At 42.0% G+C, this 14,135-nt stretch overlaps 1 protein-coding gene across 1 annotated transcript in view; it reads right to left on the bottom strand.

The window, feature by feature from the left end:
• Positions 1-11,910, bottom strand: part of HGD (homogentisate 1,2-dioxygenase) — a 45,048-nt gene extending 33,138 nt beyond the window's left edge. The window contains exons 1-4 of the mRNA XM_059922144.1: positions 11,763-11,910; positions 6,043-6,114; positions 5,118-5,206; positions 1,296-1,401 (exon numbers count right to left, since the gene is read on the bottom strand). Coding sequence (XP_059778127.1) covers positions 1,296-1,401; positions 5,118-5,206; positions 6,043-6,114; positions 11,763-11,777 — 282 coding nt within the window. The 5' untranslated portion in view covers positions 11,778-11,910. The remainder of the gene's footprint in view (positions 1-1,295; positions 1,402-5,117; positions 5,207-6,042; positions 6,115-11,762) is intronic.
• Positions 11,911-14,135: the final 2,225 nt, after the last annotated feature.

The raw sequence follows: 14,135 nt of genomic DNA, 5'->3' as shown, positions 1-14,135 counted from the left end.
AGGGGACCCTTGAGCCCATGTCCTAGCAACTCCCAGAAGGAAGAAATGGTTGTGTGGCATGTCTGGGACAACAAGACTAGAAGTATCTTGCAGATGATTCCATGCCCAGGCCTGACACGATAGCAGCAGAACAATGGGCATCTCAACACCATCAAGTGAAAGAGAACCAACCAGCATGGCCCAACCCCCAGTCCTACTTTGGCATTGTTTAAAACCAGAGATTCTCAGGGAAGACTGAGACGAAGTTGTTTTCTGCCAGTTTGGCAGATGGAGACCTCAGAATTTAAAAAAATGTAAAATGAAAAAAGAATTACCTGAATATAAATTCTGAGATTTACATGTACTATCACTGCCTTTAAGTGAATATATCAAAATGGCTGTATCAGAGTCATGGTTCTTGCCTACTGTGTTCCAGGCACTGGGCGAAGCATGTTCACCACCTGTTCTGTCAAGTAAACTTCACAAAACTGCACTGCATGGCAGATGTCATGATTATCCCAGTTTACAAGTGAAACACTGTAGCTCAAAGATACAGTGACAAGTAGAGGGCCAGGGGTGCAAACCCAGGTCTGTTTTCCTTCCTGCATTATGCTCTTGTGATCAGTGACATGTACCTAAACTCAGGGGCAAAGGGAATACACTGGGGTGCTCAAAAGGTAAAGAAAAAAAAAGGAGCTCAGTCCATTATAGCAATGGGTCTGTCTTGTTACTGAAAGTAGAGTACATAAATAATACTGATTTGCAGAGGGAAAGCCCATTTGTCACTAGACCAAAAGAAGGAAACTCTTAGGCAAGGAATGGAAGTTCCTAGGTGACACTAGACTTATAGAATCCAGGTCAGACAACAAGCCTCTCTTCTCTATATCAGAGGCCTCTTTTCAGAGGCATAAGTGTTGAATGTGTTTTCAGTATGCTGTGGTGAGTTTAGATTAAAACAAACCAACCAAAATAAAAAAAAACAAAAAAAAAAACAAACCAACCAACCTACGGGTGTATAGATGTGTTTTCACCAGCCTATATGATTTCCATTCATTCAACTCACTGGGGCACTCCTAAAGCCATTAGGCTAGAAAAACGAAAGCTTATACACACACACACGCACACACACACACACACGTGCACAGGCACAGTCAATCAATTCCAAAATTCCTACCCAAGTTTGAGCAAAAGAACAGATACACTTTAGCATTTATTTAAAAAATCTGTCTAATTTCTCAAAGACCCAGGTTAGACTTAAATATTTGTACTTAAGGCTTTGGATACATGCTATTCTCCAATTCACAGGACCAGGTTACCTGGTTAGGATCAGGATCAACTTCATCCCAGTTGTGAGTGACATGGCCTTGGTCAATGGATTCAAAAGGCTTGTGAGAAACCGAAGGTAGAATCCTATATAGCCAGCTGGGGGGAAACAAGGACACATAAGCCTTAGGGTGATGTTATGAGTGATGCACAGACTGGCTCAGGAAATACCATTAGGAAGACGCTCAAGTCAACAATGATCTGTGGGCTTTAATGTGAGAAGCAATGACACAGCATCATTTCTTAATAGCCACTGCTGCCCATAGCCCTGGCCTCTTCCCACCTTTCCACACGATCCATCACTCTTCAAATTGAGCCTGTAGCCCTTGGTTATTTCCATACTGACAAAAAAAGAATTGCCTTTCCCAATGACAACTATAAAGGAAGGGAAAGTACCTTGAGGGATATCTGTGCAGGCAAATCCATAGAAAAACATTAGCTTATGTACATATTGGATACTAATCCTTGCTCTGGCTCTGGAAAGTGAGGACAACGAATCCTTCACAGATTGAGACAATATGGGTGGTTTCTTTGTCATTTTTGAAATATAAATCAATTTTCTTCTTTAAAATTATAGAAGTAATTCATGCCAGTGATAAAAATAATTCAAGTAATTTAAAAAGTCTGAAAAGGTAGACTTAGATGGCTTTCTCCTCCAATTTCTTCAGAGCCAATCCTCAGAAGCATCAGAACTTAGCAATTTTCTTGTACAATCTCTAAGATATTTCCAATGCATAATAAGAAAAATTGCCAAATTGTTGTACCACTTTATTCTCACAACACTAATGTGTGAGAGTGCCTGATCACCCACATCTTTACAAGTAGGGGGTATTATTAATAATTTTGGCCTTGTAGGTGAAAAATACTATCTCATTTTTATTTTGTATTACCATTAATATGAGTAAGGTTGAGAATCTGTATGTTTATTGGTCCCTTGGAATTTTTCTATAAATTACTTGCCCAAGTCCTTTACCATTTTTCTATTGGGTTGTCTTTTTGATGTTAATTTGTAAGATGTTTAGGAAATTAACATATCTAAAATTATAAGAGCATCCATCTTTACTTTCTTATAGTACATTTCTGGCTTTGTTTCAGGAAGAGAAGACTCTGATGAAGGAACCCTGAAGGACACCAGGAGGAGAACCATCCAGAAGTTGAGAGGGACACTGAACCTCACTAAGAGGGACCCAAGTCCTTTCAGAGGCTGTTACCCTGACAGGGTACAGCAGGAAGAGGAACACCACTTGGGGCAATGGAAGACCAGACCTGCTTGAACAAGCTCTGGCCCTTTAAGCCCCAGGACAGTCTACTTCAGGGGGTGGAATTGACCTGGCCCTACACTGAGCCATTTGGGAGATTAAAGGGCTAGCTAGATTTGTTCAGTTTTCTTTTGATTCCTCTAGCTCTAGGTGAAGTAATCTCAGACATTGGACTTTGGGCCATGAATTAACTAGGCCTCTCTAGGTTCTATACGGAATTGAGAACATGTGTGTGTGTATTTTAGAACCGACTGTGTGATCCTGGGCAAGTTACAAAACTTTCTTGTTTTTTTTTTTTTTGCCCACCCTGTGTGGCTTGTGAGATCTTAGTTCCCTGACCAGGGACCAAACCCAGGCCCTCAGCAGTGAAAGCTCAGAGTTCTAACCACTGGACCTCCAGGGAATTCCCAAAACTTTCTTGATCCTATGTTCCTCATCCTTATCTCCAAGGATTGTTGTGAGGATTCAGAGTTTATGTACCTAGAATGCCTGGCACACAATAGGTGCTCACTTACTAGATGTGTGTTGAATTGTCTATCTGCCTACCCCTAATCATCTGGGTTTTTTTGATGATCCAGATTTCCTACAATCTCTGTCCTGGCTCTCACCTTCTCAGGACCTAAGGGATCAGCTAACTAATCAGATAAAAATCAACCCCTGATAGATATACTCTCTGATAGTTTGTGGGTGGGGGTGGGGGAGTTCCTGAATTCTGTGGCTTGAATGAGTAGTGACTAAATGTAGGAATTTCAGGCTTTCTCATCTATGGATGGGGCTGGTTCCATCTTCCCACTGGGGATTTTGAGCATTTTCACAAAATTCTTGTGGATACCTTTGAAGAGTTCTAAACAGATGGGTGAACCATGCCTAGTGTCCCTTGTTTTTTAGCTGAGTTTATAAAACTCCCCAGGCAGCACTACACTGCTGGACAGAGATTTAATTCTGATTCAGGGAATGGTGCCAGCGTCTTAATGAAATGCCAACAGCTCCTTTTCAGCCTCCTGGAACAGGGCTCTGCTCCTGCTGGCTGAAGATATTGCTGAATAATGGGGGCAGGCAGCAGAATCCGGAGTCCAGGTGTCCAGTTAGTGAATGGGTCATAAAGTCAAGAACATAGTCATGGAGGCCAGGCTGTCATAAATTAGAATAGACAGGAATTGTCTGTGTGCTTACCTTACCTTGGCTATCTGGGCTTGCAGAGAGAGAGAGATGATTAAATAGTGATAGAATTAATCTTGATTTGACAAGTATGGGAAACTATCTCTTTCCCCTCCATGTACAGATCTATTGAGAGGGAAGCAATATTGATATTGACATGGTAGCATAGCACCTGCCACTCAGTTTTCCGACAGCCTCCTAGGGATACACTGTATTGGAGGGAGACACTCTGCTACTGTGGCAATAATGATGATGATAATAATTAATGTTAATTGAGCACTCACCATGTACCCGGCAATGTGCTAAGCACCTTACATACGTTCTTTCCCTTAATCCTCATCACAGCTATGAGATAAGTACTATTATTATCTCTTTTACAAATGAGAAACCAGAAGGCTCTTGGAGGGTACATGACCTGCCCAAGGTCACACAGCTGGAAAGAGAAGGAGCCAGGATTTAAACTCAGGAGGCCTGCCTCCAGAGTGGGCACGATTAACCCCTAAGGGGGACAACCTATCATTTGTGTGGTCCATGGTGCTTTTGTTCTATCTCATTTACTTCTCAGGAGGACTCGCTGGAGACAAACCCAATCACCTTCCACTAAGCAGTACAAGACTGCCTGCTCTCCTCCCCCAAACTCCAATACAAGCAGCAGCCCTCTACACAGGTGTCCTATTCTGAAATTCCCATAATTAGACACTGCTTGTTTAACTCACAACACTCAACTGCTTCCCTAAACCACAACAGCTACTGAAACCAACCTGCCCCAAAGGAGTTAACCAAGAGACTGAGTTCATTGACCTGGCTTGTAGGATTAGAGCAAACATGGATCATGACACGTTGTGCTAATGAATGTGCTGGTTTCCAGCAAAGACAAATTCCGAGGAGAAAAAACCTTATTAATTCAAACCACCAGGGGTCATAATACATGACCTTTCATCTAACCCAAGCTTGGATTATCCAACATTTTCATCCAAAGAACATAATACTTCTAGTCAGCTGAGGAAGATATTGCACTGAATCTTCTATAATTTTGAGTTAATCATTATAAAAAAAACTCCCAAGTAAATCAAAATTTGGAACTCAACTGCACAATCCCAGGGGAAGGCCAGACTATGAGGAACACTTTCTTCTGAGTACAAGTAACAAATTATAAATGGAACTAGACATGTCTGTTTTCTAGGCTCTGTGCAGCTGCTCTCTCCCCTTCTTCCATCAGTCACTTGATTCTAGCTGGAGGTGAGGTTCATCCTCCCCTGACTATGACCCAGAGCACAGCCTGTTAGAAGCAGGCTCTTGGGCAACCCTGGGAGGCTGTGGCCCGGGTATAGGAGGCAGCACTAAATACTAGTCAGAGCTCCCATAGACTGCAGGTCAGAATTAACCTAATCCTTTTACCTTCTTTTATTGCTGCTCCGTGGACAAGTGAAAGCTGATCCTGAGAGCTGCTCAGCATACAGATTGTAAGGGCAAACTTGAGGATTATTCTAAAACAAAGGAGGCAATAAATGACATCACTCCATCAGAAAAGCATTCCACCTTCTCATCAAACAACTCAGTGGGGGAATTCTGTCTTGGATGGGGATGCTCTGGGCCACTCACTGCACATGACCATCTCCAACCCATACATCCTTCTTGTAATAATGTTTTAGGTGACTTTCCTCCTTGATTAGAAAAGTAGTACATGCTTATTGTAGAAAATTTATAAACTATAAGCCATTATCTCACCATCCAGAAATAACCCAATGTTGACATATGAGTATATTTCCTTCCATTCTTATCCTCCAAAATGGGAACCCTATGATATGTGTAGTCCTGTTAATAATTAGCACTTTAAAAAAAGAGGAAACACTATATCATGAGCATTTTTTCATGCCATGAAATATTCTTAATAATTTTTGACAAAATTTTTGTTTGCCATATTTTTGCTGTTGTAACCAACACTAGTGTGAACATCTTTGTGAACACATTTTTTTTTTTTTTTTTAACAAGGACTGATTATTTTCTCATCATTGCCATATCTTATGCTGTTCAAGGGAACTTTAAGGAAGTCCCTTAACCCTGGACCTAGGGGACCTTCTTGAAAGCCCTAAATTTAGTGTTACTTTTTTGGGACTAAGTGCTTTGCCATAGGTAACTATTATCCAACTTTAACCTTTGTATTGTCATTGTTCTGCATCCCAATTGTCTTAATGATTTGTGAAACTCCTAGACAGTTCACAGGCTAATTTTCAAGATGGTGGGTAGAAGCACTTGGCCTGAAAGCTGGTCATTCATTCTTATAATTCAGAGTTCTCCAAGCTAATATTCTATTCACTCATACCTGTCCTTCTGGCAGGGCACCTGGGCAGCGAGGATCCTCTGAGGCACACTCATTACCGAATCCAGAAATGTACTGCATGTGACAAAGACACAAAGGTCACCATTAATGGGATTTAAAGAGTATTTTGCTATTTTGACTGTCTATGAAGGTAAAAATTTCTTTATGCACATATGTTTGTGTATCACATTCTATACATAACATCTTTGCTATGTCTTGGCATGTGAACCATTTAGGAAAGATAATTTCTCTGTGTGAATTTTGAAGACCACCAATTAATTGGGAGAAGAGTGCTGGATATTACATGGACTTTCCATCCTTAGCTGTACTTAGTTGATTTATGGGCTTGTTCTTAATTATCCCACTCCAAGAACAGCTTCTTTAATTCTGGGCCCCTCAGGGAGTTCCTGAGAGGGGAGATGGCTCAGGCATCACCTCAACTCCAGGTTAGTAAGATCTGGCTGGCCTAGCTTGCAACCTCCCTGAGGTTGGAGCCCCACTTCCCCTCCATACGCTGAAACAAGTAGCTGTAAAGAGTGTGTGGATCCAATCTGACAGCAAAACCCTTGAGAAAAAGCCCTCCAACCAGCCTTGCTACAGGCAAAAACCTACATCATCTGGCTCATCTATGGAGCACTTGTAAATATATTTGCATCTATGTGGATATAGGAAAACAAGTTTTGAAGATATGGGTGGCTTTCAGGAGAATAGCCAGATCAGAATCTGTCCTCAGTGACACAATGGAGTTCATTCTGATTGTCATCAATTTACTTTTCATCCAGAGGAAGAAAAGGGAGTTTCTCAATAAAGTAAAGTGTGCGGAGCCACTAAAACTTATTTTGACAACACTTAAACACACCTGTGAGTTCTTGTTCACTGTCTGGCTTCTCTGCTAGTTTATAAGCTCCATGAAGGCTGGAACCATGGCATCGGGTTTACCTCTATATGCCTTGCGCCTGGTTTATAGAAGGTACTCAGTAGATATCTATTGTTTGATTTAGTTTTTCCCTTAGAGCCTATTCTTTTCTACTCTATTTATTTATTTATTTTTGGCTGGGTTGGGTCTTCATTGCTGCACGCAGGCTTTCTCTAGTTGTGGAGAGTTGGGGCTACCGTTAGTTGCAGTGCGCGGGCTTCTCATTGCAGTGGCCTCTCTTGTTGTGGAGTATGGGCTCTAGAGCTCAGGCTCAGTAGCTGTGGCGCACAGGCTTAGTTGCTCCGTGGCATGTGGGATCTTCCCGGACCAGGGATCGAACCCCTGTCCCATGCATTGGCAGGTGGATTCTTTTTTTTTTTTTTTTTTTTTGGCAGGTGGATTCTTAACCACTGCGCCACCAGGGAAGTCCGCCTTACAGCCTATTCTAACACGAGTGTATGTATCCTGCTCTAAGTAGGGTTAGAACCCCCTTTTCTCTAACTTAAACATCAAAAAAAAGGCCACTTTCTTCCTATAGTTGTTCCTCATAAATGTATCAATACTTAATTTTAGCCCACGATAATGAAAGTGCAGTGTCACTCAGTGAGTGAAATGCCACCATCTGAGTACATGTCTTTAAGAGATATAAGAAGGAAGTAAGTGGGTGGAGGATAAACCCTCCAGAATTCTCAGCAGCTCGGAGCAGGATGAGATTGATGTAACACACCTGGATGTGTGAGCAATGATCAGGGCAACAGCTGCCCATATTTGGAAGGAATATCAAATGTGAAATGTTATGACCTAGAAAGCAATGGAAGTGAAATTATTCTTTTTTGCCTCCAGACACAATATTTTTTTATATTTGAAAATCTATCAGCACTAAAAACAGTGAGTTATATTACACAGAGATTGGTTAACAGCGGCATGCAGTTTGGAATGATTTCTTTGGGGAAAGGGCAGAGACCATCCAGCATTCTGACTCTCCACTGAATACAATTTTCTTCTCTCTAATGAACCTCCTGCTCACCATCAAGAAGATTGAATCTGAGCTGCTGAGAAATGGTAATGACCCGAAATTATCTTCGGTTCTGTGGAATGGAATTGCAGACCAATCTTGCCTGAAGCCACTGAGTATCACAGTGGCTTCACTTTGTTCAACTGCAGCATTGTTTCTCTCTGCAAAGGGAGGCAAGAAGGTCTGAGCGCTGAGCTTTCTGGCAGGAGTGGGTGGGTTTACTCATTAACCTTCTCCATTCTTTGCAACTGCTGGCCTCAGAACAGAGTCCAGGGTTATTTGTACGTTGGGAACAAAGGAAAAGAGACTTACTATATGTAATTTTAAAGCATATGCTTCAGACTGCTTTAAAAAGTAGAAAAGAAAGTAGAAAGAACAGTTGGTGCTTTGGAAGGGAGCCACCCAGCTCAGAGAGAGGTGTGAGTTCTGAATTGGTTTCTCAATCTTAGCTGAGGTGCATTGGCTGAAGAGGGGGGTGAAAACTGCTGAGTCATTCTCAAACCAGTTGGTTTTCCTAATCCCCTGAGAGAAAAATTACAGATGAGTTTGTTAGAGTTTTAAAATATCATGTGCCTTACTGCTGAAGGTATCAGAATCAAGGAAGCAGTATTCTGCAGCTGCTTTCCCAAGGCTTTGAGATCAAGGACAGAATCTGAACTCTGCTTATATCAGCTGTGAAAATCCAAGCTTTCAACTCCAGCTGGTTCAGTGACTATACAAATATACCTTATACCAAAAAATTGAAAATAAAAACGTCTGACATTAAGCAAGTGTGTTTATATGCTTTCTTCAATCCAGATTTCTGAATAATTTGATCCCACATAGAAACAATTTTGTTTCCTTCCAAGAGAATTATACACATCCTTTCTAAATGAAAGAACAAATTATTGAGCTCCATGTAACTTCAGTACCATCAGTTCTTTGGCAGCTCCCTAGTGTACAGCTTTCTAATTTTCACCTGGTCCCCAGGATATGATTTATTTGTCAGAGTAGTTTTATGAGGTGCTTTCTCATGACTCTGATTCTGGGTAACACCCTGATGGGACGAGCAGATACTATACCTCACTTCCTTTTCCTGGGCATGAGGGAAAGAGAGAGAAGTCAGGGTAGAGATGGAACTATAGCTACCTTTTTCTCCTGTGCAAAGAGTCCAGTATTTCTAGTTAACCTTGTTGGGAACATAGGATATAGATTGTTAGGGGAACTTGAGGATTATTGCAAGTAGGCTAAACTGCGGTAGGCTGAATAATGATGCCCCAAAGATATCTATGTCTTAATCCCTGGAACTTGTGAGTGTTCCCTTATATAGCAAAAGAGACTTTGCAGATGTGATTAAGTTAAGGATCTTGAGATGGGGAGATGTCCTGGATTATTTGGGTGCACCCTAAATATAATCATAAGTATTCGTAAGAGGGGGAGGTAGAGGAAGATTTGATTATAGAAGAGGAAAAGGTGATGTGATGATGGAAGCAGAGATGAGTGATGCACTTTGAAGATGGTGAAAGGGACCATAAGTCAAGAAATGCAGGCAACTTATAGAAGCTGGAAATGCAGGGGAATGGATTCTCCCCTTGAGTCTTCAAAAGGAACCAGGCAACACCTTGACTTTAAGCCCAGTGAAACTGATTTCAGACTTCTGACCTCCAGAACTGTAAGAAAATTAATTTGGTCATTTTAAGCCACTAAATTTGTGGTAATTTGTTACAACAGAAACAGGAAACGAATACAATAATTATGTAGACCATGGGGTCCCATCTCTGGCTAATCATTAGAATTAGCCAAAAGCTAATTTAACAAGCCAAAGCTTGTTAAATACAGACCCATACCTAGTGAATCAAAGTATTTGGTGCTGGGGCCCAAAGTCTGCATGTTAAACAGCTCTGTTTTTTAGAAATGAAGAAATCAAGGCTTGTAGAAGTGGACTTGTAGAAGACTTAAGAACATTGGGTGGTTCATTTAAAATTTAATTTTACTATTTTATCTTTTGAATTTTCTTCCCCCAGTTGTGCTGCTTTTATGTAAATGTGATTTCATTTGAGACTTTGTGTTGACATATCCATTAAAAGGAAGAAATAAAAGCAGAGAAATATTTTTTTTAACTTATAATGTGTATTGATTAGAGTGATGCAATCTGGCTTTCTGTGTTTGGATTTGTGATCTGTAGAGCTAACCTTTCCTTGCAGAGATTAGACAGCAGCCTGGGAAAAATGCCTTTGAAATTGAGAACAAAGATCAGCATGCAATTTACGTTGGTGTGCTGGTGCTGTGCATAATAAGTTGCTTAAAAATTTCAGCAGGATAGGATTTTAGATATAATTTATTTATAAATGGTAAGGATGTTTCCACCCCTGCTGAACTTCCCCATAGCCTTTCATCAGGAAATGAAGTTTTTATGCACTCCCCCTCTTCTAAGCCTTCAACTACCACCATTGATATGATGACCTCCCATATCTATTCTCCTAGCTCTACCCCCTCCCCTGAGATCCAGATCCATACATCTGACCACATCCTGGGTATCTCATCTTGCCTGTCCCTGCAGCAACCCAAATTTAACTCTTGGATCCCAGAACGTGCAGGGCTTTCTGTGTGTGCTGCGCCTTTGCACCTGTTGTTTCCTCTAGCCCCTTTACAGTTAAGTCAATTTCTACATCTCTCCTAAGACTCAGCTTAGGAACAGTCTCCTTGGAGAAGTTTCTCTTGGCCCTGCCTAGTCTAGATTCAGTGCCTTTCCTATGTTAATTCGTGGCATCATGTATTCGCATATAATATTTGCCGAATGAAAGAATGAGAATTCTTTCTCAGTGTTTCTAACTCTTGATCAGGCATAAAGAAGCAAACTCTTTTACTTTGGTGTTGAGTGGTTTTAGGACCCCTGTTAATTAGGAAGATGTTTGATTTTCAAACTCAGCATCAGTTGAAGGGCATTCAGGAAGTGCTCAAACTCTGGAGAGAAGCCTGGAATCTGGCACGCTTGGCTTGAGTCAACATTCTGGGCAGTTCTACTCAGGCCCACATGCATGTGTTGGGCACTGATGCCAGCCTGGGGTGGACACTAGGCATGGTTTTAGACACTGGCTTTAAGGCACTCAGTCTAGCAGATGCCACTAAGGCTCCTTTTGGAGCCTGGCCATGGATTCAGACAAACCCAACTTCTAATCCAGTCTCCATCACCTATCAGCAGTGACCTTGGGCAAGTGACTTAATCTCTCTGAACTTTATTTTCCTTAATGGTAAAGTGGCTACCTCCAGATTTACTTTGAAGATTATGAGTTAATTCATTAGTAGCACATAACCCACACATCTTTTTCAATTGAAGATTAAATAATAAAAAGGAATTATTTCCTAGAGGAAGTGCTAGGGTTTCTACTGGCCAAGCACTAATTGTGAGCCTCAAAATAACTGAATAGATTAAACAGGCCTAATTGGTCGGCTGGAGGCTGTCCAGGAAGCTGCAGCATCAGGAAGGTGTGGGAGAGTAGGGGCTGGCAAACAGACACAGTGAGAAACATGTCTGTCCATGGTGGAGGAGAGCCCTTATGACGTCTACAGATTCCCAAGACAATATATGAAATGAGCAAGGCAAGAGATGGACAATTAGAGACCATCATCTCTTTTCTTTATCATCCCCCAGCCCCAGCCATGCTTACGGACACCACAGCGAAGCCTCTGAACGCAACAGCTTGGACGAGGGTCTCTCTAAGTTCTTTCTGACTCTGAAGCTCTGGAATTCTCAGACGCTTCCATGAGTTGTGGCTGAAGAAGCCACAGCGAAGTGGCCAGACAGTTTCTTACCTTCAACTCTGCCATTTTCCTTCTGCTGCAGGTGTGACGATTTCAGGAAACCCAGGCTCAGAGAGGGTATGAAGTCAAAATGCTTCTGTTTCTCCTTCAAACCACCTCTGGATGTTGTTATTCTACTGCTTCACTGTGCTCGCTGGTCAGCTGGTCGCTCAAACTAGCCAAACTAGTTAGCGTTTCCTAACTGCTACACTAGGGAGAAAGTCCAGCATGTTTGTTTCCAAACTGCTTACACAACTGTCTTTGGTTTTGAAACCCGGGCTGTTTCTGAAGAGTTTGCAGAGGCCTGTCTCCTCTTCACCCGAGGTAAATGTTGACCAATGATTTGTTCCAGTTAAAAGAAAGAGGCTTATGACTAAAGGCAGAGAATTTAAAGCTCTCTGCGGAAGGAACTGTGGCAGTTAGGGCCTGCTGTGTGAGGTAGAGGCTTCTCCACTCAGTCCCGACTGAGGCTGGGAAGGAACAGGGCAGAGTGTTCAGTCTCTGGAGAGCAGTGAGAAAATGATCCGTGCTGTGACACAGGCATTTTCACGCAGCTATCTGAAGCAGGGACAGGGTCTAGACAGCTCTCCACACTTGCTCCCAGGGATGAGCTGGGTGAACAGTTCAGAGCCTGAAGCACTTCGCTTAAAGCAAACTGAGATATTTACTATCGCTCCTCTTAATTCCTTAAATGTATTTAGTGTTATAAATTCTTCAAGAATCTTATTTCCTAATGCCTGTACCTCTCTAGAAAGAGACCAAGGGATTACTTTCCAGCCACCTTTTCCATGACTCCCTTGTCCTTCATCTTGGCTACTCTCCTTAGCCATGGTCAGGTATCAACTTCATGGCTAATGGCATTCAGGAAGGAAGAAACCATATATCGAGAGCTTGTTCATGCCAGATTTTCCCACAGACATTACCTCATTTAATTTCACAAAAACAATCTTTTAAATCTTTTTTTTTTTTTTAATTAATTAATTAATTTTTATTTTTGGCTGTGTTGGGTCTTCGTTTCTGTGCGAGGGCTTTCTCTAGTTGCGGCGAGCGGGGGCCACTCTTCATCGCGGTGCGCGGGCCTCTCACTGTCACGGCCTCTCTTGTTGCGGAGCACAGGCTCCAGACGCGCAGGCTCAGTAATTGTGGCTCACGGGCCCAGTTGCTCTGCGGCATGTGGGATCTTCCCAGACCAGGGCTCGAACCCGTGTCCCCTGCATTGGCAGGCAGATTCTCAACCACTGCGCCACCAGGGAAGCCCACAATCTTTTAAACTAGGCTTTATTATCATAAACTCAAGTGCAGCAGGACAGGAAGGAAATGTAAATGGGTAAAGTAGGCTAGGTGATTTTTTAAGATACGACTTTTATACACGAAGCTCCAATTTTTAAACATTGGCAACTTAAACAAGTGAATGGATGAATGAATGAATAAAGCCATTGTAATAGATTGCAAAAAATGCCCACAAATTCCTTTCATCCTTGTATGCATGCCCCTTTGTAATGTGACTTTGCTGCTCCTCCCAACATGAGACGGAGTCTTTTACTTACCTCCTTGAATCTTACTTTGGCTAATAGCAAACACAACACAAGCAGAGGTTTGAAAAATGTTTGTGCCTTAGGATTTGCCCATTTCTTGCTACTTGAGACCACCATGCAGAGAAGTCAGGCTAGCTTCCTTGAGAATGAGACCAAGAGGTCCAGGCACTCAACAGCCCAGCACTAGCTGCCAGATGTGTGAATGAGGCAATGCGGCTGCCAGATGACTGCAGACATGTACGTGATCCCAGGTGAGACCAGCAGGAGAACCACCAGCTAAACCTAGCTCAAACTGCTGACCCACAAAATTGTGAGCAAATAGAATGACATATTTTATGCCATTAAGTTTTGGGGTGTTTTGTTAAGCAGTGATAGATAACTGATACAATTATGTCAAAAAAATGCATGTAGGTGTGAATGACTATGGGCTGCCAGTTTGACACATTCTGCTTTAGATAAAGGGGTCTAAGCAACCTCCAGAGGTCCCCAGGCTCCAGTGTACTGCAGTAGCAGCAGAATGATTTGCCTGTGTCTGAGATGTTAGCACAGAAAGGACCAGGCCAAAGGAGCCATGTTGATATAAACAAGTGACAGGTTGATAGCAAACTGTGTGGATTGATGCCTGCAGACCAGGGAGCTTATAGCACATCTCAGCATATGTCAGCATAGACAACTGACATTGTGGTATTATATAAGCTTCCCTGGAATTTATATGCAAACCTGGGAGAAAGGGGGGTGTAAACCTTAGCTTTACTGAGGCTAAGTTTTTATTATTCCTGCAGTATGCAGACTTAAAATCAAAAGTGAATTCAAGAAAAATATTTCTTGCATATCTGAGTTTATGAGTACA

Source organism: Balaenoptera ricei, chromosome 4 (genome assembly GCF_028023285.1).
Source record: "Balaenoptera ricei isolate mBalRic1 chromosome 4, mBalRic1.hap2, whole genome shotgun sequence".
NCBI lineage: Eukaryota > Metazoa > Chordata > Mammalia > Artiodactyla > Balaenopteridae > Balaenoptera > Balaenoptera ricei.
This window is presented reverse-complemented; position numbering and strand designations above follow the sequence as displayed.